The sequence below is a fragment of the Colletotrichum graminicola genome (assembly GCF_000149035.1).
Source record: "Colletotrichum graminicola M1.001 genomic scaffold supercont1.20, whole genome shotgun sequence".
Classification (NCBI taxonomy): Eukaryota; Fungi; Ascomycota; class Sordariomycetes; order Glomerellales; family Glomerellaceae; genus Colletotrichum; species Colletotrichum graminicola.
This window is the reverse complement of record NW_007361024.1, coordinates 404,121-426,345: the sequence shown is the minus strand read 5'-3', so window position 1 is coordinate 426,345 and position 22,225 is coordinate 404,121. Positions and strand designations below refer to the sequence as shown.

At 54.0% G+C, this 22,225-nt stretch overlaps 6 protein-coding genes and 1 non-coding gene across 7 annotated transcripts; 5 read left to right on the top strand and 2 right to left on the bottom strand.

Moving 5' to 3' along the window:
- Nucleotides 1-2,440: 2,440 nt before the first annotated feature.
- On the top strand, nt 2,441-2,807 carry GLRG_05806 (uncharacterized protein; the record flags this gene model as incomplete). The annotated part of the gene is made up of 2 exons (XM_008096491.1): nt 2,441-2,601; nt 2,657-2,807. 2 exons carry the CDS (start codon nt 2,441-2,443, stop codon nt 2,805-2,807), a joined length of 312 nt encoding a protein of 103 aa, XP_008094682.1.
- Nucleotides 2,808-7,762: 4,955 nt separating this feature from the next.
- Nucleotides 7,763-11,266, top strand: GLRG_05805 (pentatricopeptide repeat domain-containing protein; the record flags this gene model as incomplete). Its single annotated transcript, XM_008096490.1, has 1 exon — nt 7,763-11,266. One exon carries the CDS (start codon nt 7,763-7,765, stop codon nt 11,264-11,266), a length of 3,504 nt encoding a protein of 1,167 aa, XP_008094681.1.
- A 1,327-nt stretch (nt 11,267-12,593) lies between these two features.
- GLRG_05804 (phosphomevalonate kinase) lies at nt 12,594-14,302 on the top strand (the record flags this gene model as incomplete). Its single annotated transcript, XM_008096489.1, has 2 exons — nt 12,594-12,874; nt 13,216-14,302. 2 exons carry the CDS (start codon nt 12,594-12,596, stop codon nt 14,300-14,302), a joined length of 1,368 nt encoding a protein of 455 aa, XP_008094680.1.
- Nucleotides 14,303-14,711: 409 nt separating this feature from the next.
- Nucleotides 14,712-14,801, top strand: GLRG_13146. Its single transcript has one exon. It is a non-coding gene; the product is annotated as a tRNA-Phe (tRNA).
- Nucleotides 14,802-15,254: 453 nt separating this feature from the next.
- GLRG_05803 (IBR domain-containing protein) lies at nt 15,255-16,392 on the bottom strand (the record flags this gene model as incomplete). The annotated part of the gene is made up of 2 exons (XM_008096488.1): nt 15,255-15,388; nt 15,462-16,392. 2 exons carry the CDS (start codon nt 16,390-16,392, stop codon nt 15,255-15,257), a joined length of 1,065 nt encoding a protein of 354 aa, XP_008094679.1.
- An 872-nt stretch (nt 16,393-17,264) lies between these two features.
- On the bottom strand, nt 17,265-18,491 carry GLRG_05802 (IBR finger domain-containing protein; the record flags this gene model as incomplete). The annotated part of the gene is made up of 2 exons (XM_008096487.1): nt 17,265-17,623; nt 17,690-18,491. The coding sequence occupies 2 exons, from the start codon at nt 18,489-18,491 to the stop codon at nt 17,265-17,267; spliced, it is 1,161 nt and encodes a 386-aa protein (XP_008094678.1).
- A 1,048-nt stretch (nt 18,492-19,539) lies between these two features.
- Nucleotides 19,540-21,819, top strand: GLRG_05801 (DEAD/DEAH box helicase; the record flags this gene model as incomplete). Its single annotated transcript, XM_008096486.1, has 1 exon — nt 19,540-21,819. One exon carries the CDS (start codon nt 19,540-19,542, stop codon nt 21,817-21,819), a length of 2,280 nt encoding a protein of 759 aa, XP_008094677.1.
- Nucleotides 21,820-22,225: the final 406 nt, after the last annotated feature.

Here is a 22,225-nt window from a genome sequence, read left to right as displayed (position 1 = left end):
CTCTCAGGGCATGATCCGCATACCGCATACTGTATCGTCTGGTGCCCTCGGCCGGCGACGCACACGCAAACACGCGCTTGGTGGTGGAAAGGGTGAAGGGGGACTGGAAATCAGCAAAAGATCGAAACAGAATTGTCAAACCACAACCGGCCATCTGGGCAACCAGAACAGGACATGACCGGGTCGCGGACCGTCGAGTTATGACGCGCTGGAAAATGGCGTGTTGGCGATGACCGAGTAGCTTTTTTCAACGTCCATGAACGGCATGTATGTAGGTATGGAATAGCGGGAATGGAATCCTCGACAGTGCGGCGGCACAGCGGACCTGCACGCAATGCGCTCGCTCGCTATACACCGCAGTGCCTGTGCGTCCAAGTCCAAAGCGGCGGCGACGGACAACGTTGTTGCGCACCCGCGCACCCGCGCGTCCGGATGGCCCCCTGGGGAAGGAAGTCAGTTAGTCAGTCAGTCGTTGTGTGCCTGCAGCAGCTGCGTTTATCACCCACCCAAATTCATGAAACAATGTCCCACCTGCGGTCGTGCAACCCGGCGCCGGGTTTCAGAAACTCTGTCTCTCTCTCTCTCTCTCTCTCTCTCTCTCTCTCTCTCTCTCTCTCTCTCTCTCTCTTTCTCTCTTTCTCTCTCTCCCCCCTTCTCTCGGGTTTTCCTCGTTTTCTTCTTCTTTCTTTCTCTTCTGTCTCCTGACCATGACGGAATGTAACCCCAACATGTATGAATGCAGTAGCACTGGAAGAACCCTACTCTCTTCAGGGCTTTCCTTGATCGCATATCTACCAAACAGAGTCTGCCTTTCGGCACCGGCGAGGACGATGCACGACAGGCAGCAACACCCCACCCCCAGTCTCCACCCCTTCCTTCCCTCCCTTCCCTTCCATATCCAGACCCACATGACCCTTGTCCTGCTGCGCTGTTTGATTGGTGAGGTTCCCGACGTCCCCGATCCAGCACGCTGAGTCCAAAACTTTGATAGAGTATCCGTATCCGTAGAGCAGATACCTAGAAGCAAAACGAGGCAGCCTGCCTCATTTTTTACCTTGCTACCTCTTTCGTTTTTCTCGGTCGCAGCCGATCCAACCACCATCATCAAACCTTCCTTCAGTTGCCACGTATGCCGAGCATAATCCCACAGTCAGCTATGCCTCCACTGTCATGCCCTCTTATTCATACCCCCGTCAAGTCGGCCAGCTTGTAGCGCACTCCATCACTTGTATGCAGATCGAAACACATCGTCTCTCTGTTCATTACCCACGCCGGACGAGACGGCAAGGCACGGGTTTAGAATTCGCCCTAGCCCTTTGATCGACTCGTTCCTCCCCGTCCTCCTTGCCTCTACGTCCGTTGTAACAACGCCATCTCTACGCGCTAAACTCTGTTCCTTCACACCACACCCAATCCTCCCTTCACCTAACCTTGTTTCCAAATCCGTGGCGCTCGCTGGCCGACTGACGCACGGAGACACGCCCTTTCCTTTTTCCAATTGTCTTCATCTCGCTATCTCTCTCTCTCTCTCTCTCTCCCACACCCTTCTTTTTTTTTCACCCCTTTGCTACACATGCGATGGCATGCGTTGCAAAGGGTGGGTGTGTGTGTGTCTGATGGCTGCGCTTCCAACTCATCCCTGCCCCCTCTCTCCCTCGTGTTATCCACCACACACCTCCCTCACACCCGACACCGCCCCCCCCCCCCCCCCGACTATCGCTCTCTCTCCCTCGCACCATTCGAAAGCTACCCCATGGAGGGACGGGGAGAAGAGAGAGGGGGCGTGTGCGTGTGTAACCACAGCCGGGGACGCACACACACCCCCTACCACGCACGTCTTCAATAAACCCAACCCTTGGCTCGGTGCTACACACGACCATTCTACACCCTGCTTGTGCTTGCGTCCACCGATCTGGGAACGGGATATATCAGTTTGACCTTTCCCACATCCTCAACCACCTTTCTTTTTTGGAACAGGAACCCCCCAACGATCAAATCAGACATCATCCACTTCTCGATCTAACTAGATCCCCCCAATATCTCACTTCCATGTCCATCACTATCACACCAACCACCACCACCATTGTCTTCCTTCAGGGCTGAGCCGCAAGGATATCCAAGAGAAGGGAGCTGGACCCGACAATCAAACTGCTGGAAGAAAAAGCAACGGACAGCGTACGAGGGAACCGCCTCGCTTAGTACCATCCTACGTGCGGTTTGTCGACGAGACGGTCGGAGGATATATCAAGAGCCTGTCTCTCCCATATCGATTATCGAGATCTCCGCCGAAGAATCACATCACACCATCCCTTCCGAATAATTCATTCATCCCTGTGTATCAACCGCGGTGCTGGTAAAACACAACAGTCAAATAAACACCACCACCATATATAAACACCATCTCCCACCAACAACTCACGCCCACACCAACACCGCCGCAATGCAGCACGACTCCGCCATGCACTCCAACGACGGCTTCAAGGTCTTCTTGAACAAGATGATCCGCCGCAACAGAAAGGAGGCCAAGAGGAGCATGGAGATCTCCGCCCCCTACAACTTCCAGAAATGCAATCTCGATATCGCCGGCATTAGCGCCGATGAGTAAGTTCCCTTTCTCTAGGCCACGACCAAGGACTTTGACTAACCCAATAGCCAGAATCGCCCTGCTCAAGGAACAAGCAGTTGCTAGCCGTATCGGCATCGCCGACTTCGACTCCTCCGAGTACCCCGCCCGCCCGCTTTTCTCCATCCAGCCAGTCGTGTCCACCGCCTCCATCTCCACAATCCGCAGCTCCTACAGCAGCTGATCGGCCTCTCATCCGTCACCGAATCTTCCTTTTGTCAACCAATCAACTACTACCGACCAACCGTATTACCGTAATCAGAGATGGAATTTAATTAGGACTGTCTGCAATCACATCACCCAGGCTGGTGCTGGATCAAGAAAATTGCATGAAGAGCAGGGATAGTGAAAGCGAAAACATTTCAGCGAAGCATGGTGCAATGATATCCTGGATTATTGGGAACAACATTCCTACTTTCAGCAAGCGACGGCGTTCTGGGGCGAGCGAACTACCGCGACGACGGCAGTCGTACGCACTATTTTGTTTTTCTTATCTTTTCCCCTTATATGACGGGGGAAGAAATGGTCGCTCCGTCCAGGGAAATGGCAACGATACCACTAGGTACACAAGGAGGCTGCAAGCAAGACGGACTGCATCGCCGAGGGCGGTTCCGAAGAGATAGCAGCAAGGGCCAGACTTACAGTCAGGCCTAACACAATAAACTAATGAAACCCAAACAATATTATCAATCATGCCTTCGCCCGGCTGTGCCGAAAACGTAATAGTAGAGCGACCCAATGCGAGCGTCGGCCATTTCAGCCTTGTGGCATCCCATAGGCGCTGGGGGGGGACTCTCGTTCCTTTGTCCGGCGTAACTTGATGCCCCACCACGGAGCCGCTTGGCGTGTCCGCATTGGTGCATGTAACGCGAGTATGTCCAGTTGACGGCATTGCGATGCTACGTGATGATACGCAAGATGTACAGGGGTGACAGGGGTAAGTAAAATACCCCTATGATGTTACCCCCCATAACCGACATTATAATAGAGGGGGAATATTCACTAAAAGTGAAGTTCTGCAGTAGGGGGGTGGACGTTAGTTACCTAACCGGGGTATACAACTTCGGCCTGGTACCATTGTATTTTGCTCATGCGTACACGCAGCTGGACCGGTACCCATGCATGGGAGTTATTTTCCACATCCCACGTGCGATAAAAATAAAAACCAAAAGCCTGAGAGGTCAAGGTTGGGAGTCGACTAGGTACGGACGTCGATCCTCCACAATCCACACCGAGGCTCCGAGCCGAAACAGACTCGGTGACGTGCGAATGCCAAGAATAATTCCCAGCCACCCAGGGCAGCATGTTGCAGCACATCAGCGGGCTGAGTAACACGAAAATCAACCCACCCACCCCGCGCTTTCCCACGTCGCCGGGATTGACGTGATACATCACATAGGCGAGCAGATCTAGATGAGCTCTTGGAAAGCGATGGGCCCACGGCACAACGCCGTCGGTGACCGGCAAAGCACGAAGGATGTACCTAGAGGGCACGGGGATAAGTCCCCCACTGTCCGGTCACAGGCGGAGATAAACCGGCTCAAATCAGAAACCCGTTCCTCCGAGTCTGACAGATCGCAGATTGCGAATTGTCCCGCGAACCCAGGAGGTGCGCGTCGTCGGGTCTGTGGATATCCATATTTTCTGCCGCAGGAAAAGGTGGTGCCTGAGCGAGATCCTGTTTTGGAACCTGCGACACAGCGGGACTGCGCCGTGTCGCAGAATGGAAGGCGGCTCTTTTTCGTGCAGGATGCCCTCGTGATCTGAAAATGGGCAATGGGCGCCCGCTCCCCACGAACTGACGGAAGCTCGGTTGCTCATTCGGGGGCCCACGGTCCGAGGGTGATGTGTGCCAGGCCTCCCAGCCGTCAGGGACGAACAGGTTGCCATGGAATTGTGGAGGGCTAGGGGACCTCGTGTGTGCTTGTCCCGAGCGCGTCGCGTCTGCTAGGGCACGACGGCATGGCTTGTTGACAGACAGTTGGCGAGACAATTGGCAACGAAAATCTCATCGCCAACTCCGACCCGTGGGTAGTAGTGTACTCCGTAGCTGTGTAGGTATTACGATCTCAGAATTGCGGTCAGTGACCCTGAGTTCCTGGGCGACCCGAGTCCCAGGGATACATTGGAGGGGCAGAGCAGATTACACCGTCTGTTTGAGCAGGCTGCCATTCGTCCACGGAGGCAAGGAAGGGATGATGAGAGACAGGCCTCCCCTTGGAATATTGGGATAGGGGAGTGACAGGGCTGCTGAACGCGATTCGGATTTTGGTTAATGATTGAAATTAGATGTTGCAGGTTCGTTTCTTTTTTCTATTTGTGTTCTGCGTTGTTCATGATGACGATCCACGTCAATCATCATGGAAAGAAAGTTTAGTTGCGGCTGGGAAACAGAACTAATCTCTCGCCAGATGGCACAGCAATGCGAAGCTGGCCCACCCTACCGTGGATTAGTTCAGGGACGTACTTTGACTTTTTTTTTTCTTTCCTTTTCCTTTTCCGAATAGCTACAGTCCATGGCCGAAGGCTCAGTGTGAGTGAGACCCGTTGGACTGTCACGGCTCCCGCTTTGGTGGTGAAAAAATTTGCGAGATTACCAATGGCAGTGAATTACCGAAAAATGACGACTGCCTGACAGATGCTAGCGAGGAGGAAGTACCGGTACCGGATCGAAGAGCAGATTATCAGCATGTGCTGCCACGGGTGGGTACGGAATGGAAATGCGGGACGAGAGGCTGCTTCCCGACAGGACGGAATCCAGTTCGTGACCCCCCCTTGGTCCTTCCCCTTCCAGAAAGTGGCTCTGTGTGTGGTTCGAAATTTGGGTCCCTGGCAATCCCGCGCCTTCCGGCTTCTGCCAGCATACCATACCACGTATCTGATTGGTCATTGTCCTGGCCGTCGTCCATCCACGTCCACGACCTTCGACTCTGGCTGACAAGGGAGGAGCAACAGTCCGCCGCATTTGGATTGGATAACGTGAAGGGAAACATCGGGGGACGCAGGCAGATGCAATCTGGCAAGACACCTTCCGGCCTTGAAGCCGCCCCATGCAATCCAGTGCAACGGTGCCGGTTTCTTCTCGCTGGCGCGGGTGCCACAACTGGTGGGGAGGGATCGATGTTCAGACATCAAGGAGTCATCGGCCTGGTTTGGCAAATGTCTGGCCTCGTGAGCCACCGCGCTGTCGGATCTTTGCCCCCCAGGACCTTGGATGCTACTCAAAACTTCCCCGTGTTTATTCTTGATGTTGGACCTTCTTCTAGCGCCGGGCTGCAACGGCATCCAAGCCTACACTAGCCCTGTACCTGCTGCAACGATGATCAATCTTGCGTTTCCAGGCGGCAGACGGAGTCGTCATCCCGTATGGTAGCGGTGGCGGTGGTGGACATGCAAGTACCGAACCGGACACACAGTAGCTCGCAGGGATGAGGTTTCAGGGCGTTGTGAAAAGTACCCGTTTGCCCACTCAACCCCAAAAAGGCCTTCTTCCTCAGGGAGAGGCATTTCGCGGTAGTGTGCAAAGGACGGCATCGGTTTCGATGACACGCAGACCTCGACACTCGGGCCTCGGGGAGGGGCGCACGCTGAAATCCCGCCCCCGTCTGCGACGTCAATCCATCCCGACTCGTCAGTGACAGCGTCACCTGCCACCTTGCGAGCGAGGCGCAATCTGATAACGGAAGTAGGCAGAAATCGGGATCGCCAACCATCGAGGCCCTTCTCGCGCTCGTTGTGCACACCTACAAGTCACTTGGACTCTGTACCTCTCTGTTGCATCGTAGTGTACACTTCTCGCACATAGTCCGATATAGCAAATGTTTTTTTATTCACCCCTAACTTTTTCTTCTTTTGTTTTTCATAAACCCTCCCCCAAACACGACAAGGTTGTAACTGTGTGAGCCACAGTAAAACGAGGCTAGAGACCGTCATGAGCCACTCAGAACACGCGAGAGCTAATGTTTGCTTTGCTGCCTGAGTCATTTTCCTTCCAAGAAATCAGTACGTACCTGTACCTTCTAGGTATTACACGTGTAGAAGTATGGCGAATCCACCCACAAGGGAGTTGCGAAAATAAGCCAAACGGCGTTAAGGAATAAAGTTCCCGAATCCACCCTTGGTGGCCACGTACCCGCTTCTCTCCAGCCAGCGCGTGTCGTGAGTGGACGGCAGTCAAGCCGTCAATGCAGCAGCTCCGAATCCACACGAAAAGTCACCTCCAGGTTTTTCGCATTCCAGTCGAGTACCACCAAAGTCCCTCGAGCCTGTGTGTCTCGAGTAAAATCTTTCCCTCTGGAGAAAAAAAAAAGAGTCACTCGCCCTCGCCCTGATTCTTTCCCCCCTGGCCCTACCGGTCTGTCCCTTGTCTAGCGCTTGTCCTTAGCTGGGCCCCTTTCTGTTCCATTCTCCATTTCTTCCAGAGAGCCGAGTGAGACTCGGGCAATTCGAGATATACCCGCACCGCGGATGATCCGTAGCTGGTAACTTGGAACTGCAAAGGTGCGGCCCCCCAGAAAGTACACTACTATGTACACACAGTCGCAGCAAAAGGAGGGAGGGAACTCGCCTGTACGCCTCATAGACTCCGTCCGATCTCAAACCTCCCGCTCTCCCGCTCGTCCACCACCACTGTCATTCCTACCTTCTGGTACTACAGCAGGATAGCCCTGCCGCTTAATTTTCTGCCCTCAATCCAATACTTCTACCTGAGGCCCCCTTCACCTTCACTAGACACCCTTCCTTCTTTTTTCTCGCTTTTCAATCCTCCAATTATATACCCTCTTTTTAATCAGATCGCGCGTTTATTTGACGGCTACGCTGCTGTCAAATGAACCTGCAACGGACCCTTCATATTTACCTCTGTAAGTTTTGTCATCTAGTCGCCCTGGTACAGCCTGTTCGCCCGGACTGTGTTCCCCCTGTGCGCTCGACTGCTCGCCGTAGTAAAACATCCCAACGGCTTAGCTACATCCAACCGGAGTCCCCTCTGTCGTCTGAACCCAGAACAAAACTCGGTCCAAATATTATTCATCAATGTTTACGCAGCACCTTTCGAAGCCCCGCAAGAGCAAAGAAGAAAAAAACAACACCAACTGACGATCTGTGCGATTTAGAATCCCTATCCGCCGCGTCTTCTAAATGCCCACCATCTACTCCTCCCTCTACCAGAATTTTATCCGTCAAGGATTCGCAAAATCTTTCACTCACGGCTACGCCCAGTCCGTCGTAGCTGCGACACATCCTATCCTCAACACTCAGAACCGGCCTTCGTTTGCCCGCCGGAACACGAATCGCTTTGGCCGCCTCCAGTCTCTCCAGCTTCAGTCCGCTTTCCACACCGCTGAGCGGACAAGTGCGGGTCTTCCCCAGCATCACCACGAGAAGCTCGACGAGAAGCTCAAACATGGAAGTTTAGACGCCTACTTCGAGGCGCTGCAGAGCCAGCAGGCCTCAGAGGAGGACTTCGAGAAGGAATGGACTCAGTTCCAGTTCCAGCGACAGATTGAATGGAAGCCCACGCCCGCGTCCGTCCTCGTTGGCGAGGCCAAAATTGCCGAGGCAGAAGAGCATGCCGCCGCACAAGATGAAGAGACACCATCAGCCATCACTCCAGAGGCCCAGGCCGCCCTGGCTCAAATAGATGCGGCTCTAGAGAAGGAGATTGAGTTCAGGAATCGCATGGAGGCCTTGGAAGAGGCTTCTGAGCACTCCGTTCGATCCATTTCTCATGGCGGCTCCGCAGCACGCTCCTACCAGTCTCCAGCCATTGACAGATCATGGTCACCTCTCAGTGTAGCACGAACCGCTACTCCTCCCTTTGACCCTCAGTCTCAGGTTTACGCCGACCACCTCCATAAGCTTTCCGAAGATGGCCGCTACGCCGAGATCCCGGCCGTGTTCGAGGCCATGCTTGTCGCCAGTGTGCAGCCCATCGCCAGCGCCTACAACGCCCTGCTGATGGCCGCCATCCACCTGCCGACTGCTAAGAACGAGATTGTCACCAAGGCCCTGGATGTGTACGCCGACATGCTCCGTCGCAAGATTGTGCCGGACAGCGACACCTATAACATCCTTGTCGGCCTTCTCGCTGCCCGCTCTCTGGAGGTCGCTTCGTTGAAGAAGAACCTTCAAGAGAAGCTTGTCCGATTCGGCGGAATGGATGAGCCTGGGAAGTTTATGCTCGCGTCCCACGAGCTCGAGAATGCCATTCTCTCTGAGGATGACAGACTAGATCTAGCGATGGAAATGTTTGAGAAATCGGTTCTCTCCCAGCGAGCGGATTACTCGGCTGAGTCTTACCACCAGCTCATTTCTGCTTGTGCCCAGGCTGGACGCGTCACTGACATGCTGCGTCTGTACGAGCACATGGAGCTGAACCGTGTTACTCCTTTCGCCGCCATGTTTCCCCGGATGGTCACTGCCTTTGCCACTTCCGGAGACCTCGTCAGCGCTGTCGAATGTTACAATGAGTACAGGGAACTCGCTATTGCTAACGATAATGGCGAGTCTACTCTTCACGATCGATTGGACGCCGAGGTGTACGCTTCTGTCATTCACGCCTACATCATCTCTGACAAGATTGACGGCGCCATGAAGTTCTACGAGAAGATCATCAAGGAATACGGAGTTCGTGCTGGTGATATTAAGGATGTTATCGTCAGCTCTGGCATGGTCAAGGCTTTCACCGACCGTGGTATCTTCAATGAGGCCCTTCGTTGGGCACAGGTTGTCGAGGTCGAAAATCGAGCGGACCCCATGGGCAGCCTTGCCACCCGTGCTGCCGACTTTGGCGACATGCATACCGCTGTTGCGGCTTTTGCCAACCTGCCCATCAACTTCCACAAAATTGCCACCCCTGCCATGGCACTGCTCGCCTTGAGCGTTCGCCAGGGCGATGTGGTCTCAGCAGCTTGTTACTGGCACGTTCTTTGCGCCCCTGAGACGCCCGTTACCCCGGCCCTCATCGAGCCTACTGCTATGTACGCCATCGCCATGATTGGCTCTGGTCAGGTTGCCGAGGGTCTGGCCGAGTCCGAACTCATGTTCCAGCGAATTCGGGCCGCCAACCCTGAGAGCGTGGATGAAATTGAAGAAGGTGTCGACTTTGTTCACCAGTTCATGAGCAGCCGTGGTATTGTTGACCCTCGTGAGATGGCTTCTCAACAAACGCTTTCTGCTTCCCCCTTCACCAGCGCCGCTACCGTCTCGAGCTTTGAAGAGTCCTTCGACCCTTACGCACACAACACCGACTTTAAGGGTTCCTCGCTCATTTCCGACGAGCTTGAGGGCTCTCACGGCCGGAAGGGTCCTAAGCTTCACGATGCTCTTGTCCGCTTCCGCAACATGCGCCGTGCCGGTCGTCACCCCCGCTACATTACTTACGCCAAGCTGATCTCTGCTGCCTCCCGCGATGGCAAGATGGAGCTGTGCAACGACATCCTCGCCATGGCACGCACTGATGTTCCTCTCCTTCCTCAGTATGCGGTTGTCCGCTACGGTTGGTCTTCCATCTTGGATGCCATGGTTGGTGCGTGTCTCACCATGGGTTACCGCCAAATGGCCGAGCAGTACCACCAGGAGCTTCTTGACATGGGCGCCGCTCCTTCCGCCAACACCTTCGGTTTGTACATTACCACCCTCAAGGAGTCTGCCAAGACGTTCGACGAGGCCTCAGAGGCTGTCAAGATCTTCCACCGAGCCAAAGCCGAGGGTGTTGAACCCAGCTCCTTTTTGTACAACGCTCTGATTGGCAAGCTGGGCAAGGCTCGCCGCATTGATGACTGCTTGTTCTACTTCGCTGAGATGCGTGCCTTGGGTATCAAGCCCACGTCTGTTACTTACGGAACCATTGTAAACGCTCTATGTCGAGTGAGCGACGAGAAGTTTGCCGAGGAGCTGTTCGACGAGATGGAGGCCATGCCTAACTACAAGGCCCGCCCCGCTCCCTACAACAGCATGATGCAGTTCTTCCTCACCACCAAGCGCGACAAGTCCAAGGTCCTTGCCTACTACGAGCGCATGAAGTCCAAGGGCATTGCTCCTACTGCACACACCTACAAGCTTCTTGTCGACACGCACGCAACTCTCGAGCCTATCGACATGGCTGCCGCTGAGAAGGTTCTGGAAGCCATTCGCGCCTCTGGTCAGAAGCCTGAAGCCGTTCACTTCGCCGCTCTTATCCACGCTCGTGGCTGCAATCTCCACGACATGGAAGGCGCCCGCAAGGTGTTCGACTCGGTCATGTCCGACCGATCTGTCACCGCAACCGCCAGTCTGTTCCAGGCCCTCTTCGAGGCCATGGTCGCCAACCACAAAGTTGCCGACACCGAGGTCGTTCTTGCCCAGATGCGCCGTCGGGGTGTTGAGATGACGCCGTACATTGCCAACACGCTGATTCACGGCTGGGCCGCGGTGAAGAAGATCGAGAAGGCGCAAGCCATCTACGACTCCGTTGGACACGAGAAGCGTGAACCCAGCACTTACGAAGCTATGACCCGCGCATACCTCGCTGTCGAGGACCGCGAGAAGGCCAAGGGCGTTGCCGGCGAGATGCTCTGCCGTGGCTACCCCAGTGCCGTTGTCAACAAGGTGCTGGAGCTTCTGGGCGGTGGCGGCGGTGGGGAGGAAGCTGTTCAGAACTGAGCTTCCTCTGCCATGCCGTGCTGCCTTTTTGTCAATTACCCGAAACGCGCATCGAGCTGTCGCTCTGCGTTCCTCTCGAGTTACCACTTTTCCTTTGTCATTGCCCTCATCCACCGCGTTGCTTGATACCCCGTTGTGTTTTGAAGTCGTTGGACTGAGGGTCTGGGGTGTCTGACCAAGAATGGGCGAGGCGGCCAGTATGATTTGCGGCATTGCGCCGAAACCACCTTTTCCTATTGTCATTATTTAATGTTGGCGTATGTTTTGGAAGTGGAATTTGCGTTGTCCCAACAATCCGGACGGTACGGCGTTGAGGGAATCAAAAGGGGGTCAAGGCGACTGAGCACCCTACCCAGGGGCTTTTTATCGGAAAGCGAGCGATGACGGCCAACGGCCCAAAATTATAGACACAAACAACAACCCCACTCCAGCATACAAAAAAAAGAGGGCGCCGGATAGAAGATGCGCGATGCAGCATACAGGATCACGAAATGGGGATAGGATAGGGATATTGGGCGGTCGGTTTATGACGACATGTCATGAGGACATGTGATCCTGCTGTATGTATATTATTGACAGCATACATTCGAAGAAAGAAAGAACAGATTTGTCGACTGTTCCCAACATAAATCACCAAGGCTGTGAAGACTTTAGGGTCGTGGCTCGTGACGATGAGATATGTGCGTGTCTGTGATGGAAGTGAAACTGGGCACGCGTGTTTCAAGAGCGGGGTCTAAGCTTGGTTCGAGTAGGTGCCATGATAGACGACGAGCTCGGGATGTTTGACTGGTCTGCAAACCTGTGAGAAACAACAAGGTGTCAGTGACCTTGAGTTGGCAAAGTGCCAAAGCATGCTCGGCGATATCAGACTCACTGGGATAGAGCTGGTGGATCGCACAGTGTTTAGTCGGTGCTCTTCACGGTGGCACGGTGAATGCCGCACTGTCATCCGTCTCCTCTCCTGTGATGCACATATATTCCCGAGTCAAACTTTCAGCTAGCATGCCTCACTTTCATCCACCCTGCGTCATCACATAACCACCCCCTCACTGCACCTCGTATACCTTTTGCGTTACACTAATAAGAGGGCATCGACTCCCATTCCGGAAATCAAGCTCCACAGATCCTCAGTTCGAAATCGCCGGCGAAACTTTTGACCGGATAACCCGCTAGACGGAGTTTGTTATCAGGCGCGGATTCCGAACCCGAACCAGAGCAAGAAGATAAAAATAAAATAAAATAGAAGAGCCCCGCAGAGAACGCACTACCTACTTGGGACAAAGAAAAGAAAAAAAAGAAAAGTAAGCGCGGAGCCAAGCATCCCAAGATGACGGCATCGATGACCTCGAACCCCACCACGACGGCCGTCTCGGCGCCGGGCAAGGTGCTCCTCGCGGGCGGCTACCTGGTGCTGGACCGGGCCTACACGGGCCTCGTCTTCGGGCTCAGCGCCCGCATCAACGTCGTGGCTGCCGAGATCCACACCATGCCCGGCGTGCACCTGACCGAGATCGTCGTCGAGAGCCCGCAGTTCGTCGACGCCGTGTGGCGCTACGGCTTCCATCTCGCGCCCGAGGACGGTGGTATTACCGTCACGCAGCTACACGTGTATGTTTTCCTCGTCTTATTTCCTCTCCTGTTCTTTCGTTGTGACCGCGTGAGGGAGGATGGTGCGAGATGTCGACGCCCTGGAATGAGGCGGAGTTCGGTGGAGAGAGGGCTTCGATGAGGGGTCGCCTTGCGATATCGCGCAAGAACCGCTAGTGGTCTTTGGCATTGAAACCCTCCACGTCTCTCTCTTACCGTGTCAGCTCCTGTTGAGGCGCAATTGGCTCATCATAACCCGTGATCGACATCTCACTCACCCGCTCACTCACTCTCCCTACCCTCTCATTCTCTCACACCGCCCACCCGCGCGGCTGGCTTGATTAACTCACACCCCCTCGCAGCGGCTCCAAGATCAGCCCGAACCCTTTCGTAGAGACAACCCTCAGTTACGCCCTCACCTACATCGCTAGCGTCAACAAGCAACGCCCCAATCACGCCCTCACCTCGACCCGCCTGGTCATCCTTGCCGACAACGACTACTACTCGTTGCCCACCGCCACAGCCGCCACCGCTACCCCCATCGCCGGCAAGGGCTCCCGCTTCGCGCGGTACCCCTACACCATCGGCGAGGCGCACAAGACGGGTCTCGGCTCCTCCGCCGCGCTTGTGACCTCCCTCACCGCGGCCCTGCTGACGCACCATCTCCCGACCGCGCTCTTCGACCTCAAATCGGAGGCCGGCAAGCACACGCTGCATAACCTCGCGCAGGCAGCGCACTGCGCCGCGCAGGGCAAGGTCGGCTCCGGCTTCGACGTTGCCGCCGCCGTGTTCGGGAGCTGCCGGTACCGCCGCTTTTCGCCGTCCTTGCTGTCTGACCTCGCGTCCCCTGGGGCGCCGGGCTTCGCGGACGCGCTCGTGAGGAAGGTTGACGAGGTTCGCGCGTGGGACGTAGAGGTCGATAAGGCCGGCGTGAGCCTGCCCGAGGGCGTGTGCCTGCGCATGTGCGACGTGGACTGCGGGAGCCAGACGGTGGGCATGGTGAAGAAGGTTCTCGAGTGGAGGAAGGGCAGCCCCGAGGCGTCCAAGACGCTCTGGGACGAGCTGCAGGCGCGGAACGAGGGCCTCGCCCAGGTGCTACGGGACGGGGAGGTTGAGGGTGTCGGCGCGGCGGTCGGGGCCGTGAGGGAGCTGATCCGCGCGATGGGCGAGGGGAGCGGCGTGCCGATCGAGCCAGCGTCGCAGACGGAGCTGCTGGACGCCCTGGGCGGCGTCGAGGGCGTGCTGGGCGGCGTTGTGCCCGGCGCCGGCGGCTTCGACGCGCTCGCGCTGGTGATGCGGGATGACGAGGCGACCAGACAGCGGGTCGAGGCGTTCCTCGAGGGCTGGAGCAAGGACAAGGGCGGACGCGTGCGGCTGTTGGGCGTCAGAGGGGAGATGGACGGAGCGAGGAAGGAGGAACTCGACGAGTATGCTGGGTGGCTGTCTTGATGGCGGCGGTGGCAGCGACTACTCTAGCGATGACCGATGAAAGTACGTGGCTATATATAGGCAGGACCATAAGTTAATATACACGCAAGACAAGAACTACGTGAAGACGAGTCCAAGAATGCAGTGGTCTTTCTGCTAAACATAAACTGAGATGAGAGGCGTGCAGCATTCTCTATGCTACACCCTTTTCGTAGTTCTTGGGCGCTCTGGAGTAAGTGCCGTTGAGGACCTAGTCAGCAGCATTTTCGCTCGTAGTAAGAGGAACGCGGCCTGGTCTCTTCGACCTCGAAACGGTCCGACCCGTAGTAGGACATAAATGGAGGGCTATGTAGATGGAGACGTGGGGCGCGTCGTCTCTGTGAATCATCTCACGCTGGAGTGGCTCTTCAGTCAACATCGGAAATTGATAGCAGTCATAGCTCAGCTGGGAGAGCGTCAGACTGAAGTTAACTTCAATCACTTAATCTGAAGGTCGTGTGTTCAATCCACACTGACTGCATCAACTTTTTCATTTTGAGTCATCCTCACTCAACAAAACAACGCTGACTGGCAATATATACCATACACACATCGTGTAATCTTTTGGCATATTCATACCTGGTCACGTCGCTTATTGTCAGTCTGACCATGGTAAGTAAGTCAGTAACAACAACTCGTGATCCATTCTACGTAGAACCATTGTTTCTAGAATCACAACCTAGTGCATCCATTGAATGCAGGCTAATCTGTTGATCTCCCTATGTGTGTGCTCTCCGAATCAATGACGACCGCATCTGGTCCATATAGCCTCTGTATTTTCAGCGTCTGCTTCGCGCATCTTGAGAAGGGTCGGTCCGACACTGTGGCAACCTGCCATAATGTATTATGTCGGCAAGCCCCTTTTCTCCGAGATCCATTAATTTATTCAGCACCGCACCTGACTCTTCTCCCAGTTGGAAAGTGATCGGGATATCTAATCTCTCGAACGGTCATGGCAACCATGCCCTTCATCTTCAAAATCTTTCATCAGAAGAGTGTCGGATTCCATGGCCCGCATCAGATACAGTCGTGGGGTTCTGCCCACGCCCCTCCGCATCGATAGCAAAACTGAGTTGTGCAATGGCAGGCTCAAGTCAAGGTTAGCTGGTATCTTTTGAACGGATCAGAACTGGAAACTTACTCATGTGAAGACATCCGTCGTATCGCTCCACCAGTGCACGGCATGTAGGGCATCTCTTCCATGAGTTCTTCTCGGCCAGCTTGAGAAGTTCCTGAGTTGCTTCATCCTCATTGCAGGCATAGTCTGCATGCTCAGCACCCTTGCAAAAAATGCACGTTGTTTCCCGACATTCAGGGCAGCTTGCCACATCATTCTTGATGCTTTCCTTGGGAATAAAGGTTGAGCAAGTCGGCTGGCGACAGTAGGTTCTGTCAAGAGTAGTGAGCTCAATCGCTTTGTCTCTGACCTTCTTCATGAGTTTTGCAGGAACAGCATCGTAGTCGACGTCTATTGGGATAGGCTCTCCACAGCATCTGGGGGGGAATTGAAACTCGCCAGTGAGACAAGCTTTGAATAGTTCGCCTATGCAGTCGAGGCAGTAATCGTGGTCGCACTGGGCGTGAAAGGTTTCTTCTTCCCCTATGACGATAAAACATGCCACGCAAGTGTTTTGTTCTTCTTGAATATCGTCATCACTGAAGGATAGGTCGGGCTCAGGTGAGGCCGAGGGGGAAAACGAGTCTAACGTCAAGTCGATAACCGTTCTAGCCGCATATTCAATCGAAGGCCTGACCTCGTCTTCATTTGTCTGTTGAAACTTCCTCTTGTTCCCCGGTGCTGGTATCACACCCAACTCTTGGTTGACAAGACTGTGAGTCTCGGTGAAACTTCTGTGGGACTGACGTATGGTCGACGTGTACTCGGAGAAGGAAGTAGAGAGTGATCTCAACTCTGATTCGTACAGGCGAAAGGCTATCTGGGAGTCCGAGGGCTTTCTAGCGATCTCCTTGCCAGGATCGCCTGTACGTATGTCTTCGAGATCCTCCTGCTGCAGCGTGAAGAACAGCTTCCGTGTCTCGGTATCCATGCCGCTGAAGAATGAGGAAGACATGATGCTGGAGTCTGGCGTTTCAATGTCGCTGCAAACGAGATGCAAGAACTTCTAATTCGGGTTCCGAGCTACAATAGCAAAGTCAGCACTTTTCTTTTCTTGTTTGATAATGCATAAACGCATGTAGACGATGCATATTTTCTCAATGCCATGCCAACAACGTTGTTCGAGTTGCGGAAGGAGCGTCCTTTTGAATTAACGTACCCAATTCCAGGCCGTTCACGAGCCGTTTCCGTAAGCGTAATAGCTGCTATAAGTGGAAAGGTAAGGTATGACGAGTTGAAAGTAGTCTCGCTGAAACTTTTGGACGCAAAGAAAGATGGAGAAACGTATAACGTTAACGAGATAGGTAAACAAATAGGTGATAAACGGGTGGAGGAAGGACTAATGGTTGACCTGACCGTTTAATATGAGCAGGTGCGATAGTAAAGGAAGCTTGCCATCAGTGGCCCTTCCTGATCTACTAGGGACGTTAGCAGTATACGGGAGGTCCGGCTTGAAGCTTTATTATACTAGTGTTCTGGGCCTGAAAAGCCATCAATTGCCTGATTCCTGTTTTCTCTACAGTGTTGGATCCCTCTTCTTGTGACTTCACTTAGACAATCATGTGTTTTTTCCTAACGGCCAAAGTGTTAAGATTACTGAATATGTTGCTTCGCTCTTCTGCATTCTCAGTCGCAAAAGTATGCTCGGTGATGCAACCCGGTATGCTTCACCTATCTGTTGTCTTCAGTAACCCCAAACCGTCTTGTATGGTAAACTCATATATACTGTCTTTTCAGCACTCTGCCCATTAAGACTTATACCAACTCTCTGAACACAAATGGCCAGTCTTTGCCTCAGAGCTGCATGAACCCGGATCCGGCACCTTCTTAGCGGAAACGGTTGTACCGACATCGGCGACAAGCTAAGATCTCGCACTGACGGCATTGGTAGATGAAGACGGACATCCTCTCGTCACATCCCAGGCACCATCCCAGATGTCTGGTATTGGGGTTGATGGAGATGCTTCTCCAAAAGGCGTGGTTACAATCGTGGTTCTCTTCAATGTAGATTTGCGCCTGTTGCACTGCTGCCTGACGCTCCTCTTGTGCAAGGTTCCGGGCTCGCGGGTCTCTCTGAACTCTCTCTTCACCGGCGGCTAAGAGTCGGCCTTCATCCCACATAGGGCACTGACAATTCTTCCACTCTGCGAGGCAGAGGTAACAGAAATGGGATTGACAACGACAGGCTGGTGCGTGTTAATATTGGTTAGTGAAAGTTCATTATCTCGACACGTGTAAGTCTAAAACCTCACTGATATGGTAGCATCCCATTCCCAACTCCACAACGGCCTGACAAGAAGGGCAGCGTTTCCAGTTGTTCTCCTTGGCCAGCTGGAGTACCTGTTGCGTAGCAGCATCCTGAGTGCAAGTATGGTCCTGGTGCTCGGCACTTTTGCATAGAACGCAGACTCTGGCCCGACAGTCTGGACAGGTGCCGACATCTCCATGAACAGTAGCAGGTGGGATAAAAGCAGAGCAAGTGGGGATGCAGCAGTATGTTCGATCCGTTGTCGAATACTCGACCGACTTGGCGTGGAAGATCTCCACGAAGTCGTCCGAGAACAACTGTCCCGAGATGTCGTTGATTGGAATGGCATGACCACAGCACCGAGGAGGGAATAAAGATTCATCGTTAATGGATGCCTCGAAAAGATCGCGAAGACAATCGGCGCAGTACATGTCTTGGCAACCATGGTTTTCGTAGAGTTCGCGCGTATCGTGTACCTCCCGACAAATTACGCATTCGGCTGTACTTTCAGGCTGATATGGTTGCTCAGCGGGCTTCAAGTGCTGTGCCGCCTCGCCAACGGGTTCCCCGTGCTCTGCCTCCGCAACCCCTTCTTCTTCGATACGGCGCGCCATAGCTCGGCCTAAGGCCATGAATTCGAGAGATGCCAACTCGTTCTGGTATAATTCAAGAGCCATCTGATCATCTTGATGGCCATCGAGTAGCTGGAAGCTGCCTTGCTGGGGTTCCCGGAGGTCGGCTTGCTGAAGCTCGACGATCAACTGGAGCGTTTCGTCGTCCATGTCGCGCAGAAGGTCGGCTGCCATGTTGTATATGTGGTATTTACAGCATCAATAGCGCTAAAAGCTCGAATTCTCGCCCACTGTGTGTGAACTACTTGCTTGCCAAAAGTCAGTTGAGGGTCAAAGGATTTTGCGATACGCAAGAAGGTCGATACATCTGGGATCGAGAGCGACCAAGATCTCCAGAACGAAGAAAAGTCTCAGCAATAGTTACTAGAAGATCAACTTACCGAGTATCTGAAAAAGACACAACAAGAAGTGGGAGAGCAGAAGGAGCAATCTGATTCGGTCACTCAGAAGCAGTAGGTTGTGACGAGGTAATTGGACAGAGAATTTAAGGCGTCCAGATGTTGGGGTTGGAATTGGAAAAAAGAAAAGACAAGACCACAAGGAGAGGCTCATGAAAAGGACACGAGCAGTGTCTGTGGGAAAAGAATAAAACAAGGAAGGCAGGCAATGTGATCGTAGGTGAGTCAAAGCAGGCAGATTTATCGGGAAGGTAACAACAGCAATATAGGATTGTCCATGAATTCGACCTTGAAGCTCGGCCCATTCCTAATTCTTCTGCTCACAGGTTTGATTACCTGATCGCTAGGCACCTACCTCGGTAGACACATAAAGAGGTAGTGAGTCTATCATGAATGCTGAATGGCTCAGCACTGGGTCAGTGGCACTGACCCAGTAATGATATCCAAAATGACCATACTGCTTCACGGGCACCTAGAATGTGCTTTTACAACACTACTCAGAACAATTGGTTTTTTATAAGACCAGAAATAATTGCTTTACTAGCTGCGAACAACGATGGTAAAGACGATACATGCGAGATGTTGTATCGACAACCTAAATCCATAATGACTGAGAGGTGGATCGGAGGACTGAAGTGGAGCGTCTATTGGCCCAAGCGTTCTGCATGCTGGGATGCATGATTGATTGGCAGATCTGTGAGGTGGGGGTTTATCTAAACGCCGACCACGATAAGACTTTATTTGTCTGAAAATTTCCCATGGGGACATTATCAATCCCAGCATTCAGTCTTGCGACCAACCAGCAGGAAAAACTCGTCGACAAAATGGCGGACGATGGCATGATTCTCAACTTTGACATGGGCAGCGGCCCTGTCAAACCCCACGTCAAGATTCAGGGCGGTCGCTGGCGCGACAGGAACAAAGCGCAGAGGATCGCTAACAGGAGCGAAAAGGGTCCTTCATCACCCTCGGAAGATGCCCCGCCACCTCAGAGATACACGCCCGGATCCAGGAAACCTCAGAGAGACGATCGCCCGGGAGACGATGATGGCTCATATGAACGTCCGGCTAAGCGGCCCAGGGCAGAGCATCCCCAGGCGAATGCCTACCGCACAGGCAAGCTGCCGCCTGGTAGCATCTCTACCGGCAGGCCGAGAGACGGCCCCGTCACCTCAAAGCTCTTCTCTTACAACCCTACGCCCAAGACCATATTCGATGAGCCAGGTTCCGAGAAGGTTGAGGAGAAAATAGCCGAGCCTTCGAATGCGCCGCTCTCTGATGAAGCTGCTAGCTTCCACGCCCTCGGAATCTCACGACGCCTGGCCCTGACGCTGTCCGGCAAGATTCAGCTCAAGGCACCGACTGCTATCCAGGCCAAGGTCATTCCTCAACTCATCACCGAAGACAACGATGCCTTTGTCCAGGCTCAGACGGGTTCCGGAAAGACCCTCGCTTACCTGCTTCCCATTATTCAGCGGATTCTCTCTGTCGAAGGTCAGATCAAGAGAGACTCGGGCCTGTTCGCCATCGTCATGGCACCAACCCGTGAACTTTGCAGGCAGATCGAGCTTGTCCTTGCCAAGGTTCTCCCGCCGTACTTGGTCAGTACAACAGTCATTGGTGGTGAAAGCAAACACTCTGAGAAGAGCCGTTTACGGAAAGGCGTCAATATCCTCATCGCGACACCTGGTCGCCTGAGCGATCACCTTCAGCACACCAAGACTCTCGATGTCGGCACCGTAAGGTGGCTGGTTCTCGACGAAGGCGATCGCCTGATGGAGATGGGTTTCGAGGCAGAACTGCGGACCATCGTCAGCAAGATCCGCGAGAATCCCCTGGCAAAATCAACGGCCAACGGCGTTTCTCTCGCCAATCTTCCTCAGCGCCGTGTCACCGTTCTTTGCTCAGCCACTATGAAAATGAACGTCCAGAAGCTCGGTGAGATCAGTCTGGAGGACGCCGTTCACATTACGACGTCGGAAGAAGAACAGGTCGACGGAGAGGAGACCAAGTTCGAGGCTCCAGCGCAACTGAAGCAGAACTACTTGATCGTGCCTGCCAAGCTGCGACTGGTCACACTTATCGCGCTCCTAAAGTCGACATTTTCACGCAAGGGCTCGGTGATGAAGGCCATCGTCTTCTTATCCTGTGCCGATTCAGTAGACTACCACTTTGATCTCTTGCGCCAACCGCCGGCTAAGGACGAGAAGGCGACCGAAAACCCTTCGCAAACCGCGAACACGGTGGCTCCGTCAGCATACATCACTTCCGCCGCCAATACCAACATCGTTCTGCACAAGCTGCACGGCTCCCTACCCCAGCCTGTGCGTACAGCAACACTTGCCTCTTACAGCAAATGTACAGACCCGACAGTGCTCATCACCACTGATATTGCGTCGCGTGGACTCGATGTGCCTTCTGTCGAGCTCGTCGTCGAATACGATCCCGCTTTCAGCGCAGCAGACCACGTCCATCGCATCGGTCGTACAGCCCGTGCCGGCCGGCCCGGTAAGGCCGTCCTATTTCTCATGCCTGGGTGTGAAGAAGGCTACATCGATCTCCTCAAAGCCCAGAACGCCTCCCCCCCTAAGCCCGAGCTTTACGACACCGTGCTCCACAAAGGTCTCACCACGGGCATGGAGTTCCCCGTTGAGACAGATGCAAAGCCCCAGCCCGCCACCGACAGGGGCTTCAGCACTCGAGCTGAGAACCTTCAACTTCACCTGGAACAGCGTCTCCTCCTGCCATCGGCAACGAAGCTTCTCGACGAGGCACGCAAGGCCTTCCGCTCACACATCAGGGCGTACGCGACCCACATCAAGGAGGAACGCGTCTATTTCGACATCAACGAGCTTCACTTGGGCCACATGGCCAAGGCGTATGGTCTGCGCGAGGCGCCGTCGGGCATTGGGCGCGGTGGTCATGACAGCAAGAAAACCGCCATGAAGAAGAAGGCGGCGGGCAGGAGAGGCGACAGCAGGTCGTCGGGCAACGCCATGGAGGACATTGACCCGAACGGAGCCGAGCCGAGTGAGATGGAGAGGAAGATGAAGCAGAAGATGAGGTCTGTGATGAACGCAGCCAGCGAATTCAATCTGGGTTGATGGAATCTTTGGTTGGTCGGGACTGGGTACGGATGATAGATAAAATGGGCAAAATCATAGCGTTTACATAGTCATATCCCTGATCGGGTGCTTTTCTTTTATCAAATGTCATTTCCCACGAGACTAGTCTTGTCTGTTTATCACGGATATGCCGACTCTATACTCCGTACAACGTTGCTGAATGTTTAGAGTTTGTTTGTGACCTCCCCGCTGAAGTGGACCCCCCTCCATTGTCCACAGAGCGCACCCCATGGCTAAGGCCGTGCGACCTTAGGGCAGTGAGTGATCCGATCGCACCTGAGCGGCACATTGACAGCTGCCTAACGTCTACATACAGGTAAGGAAGGATCACACACAGCACCTCAGTTACAACCGCCACCGCGCCTAGGCAGGTACTTCGCTGCAA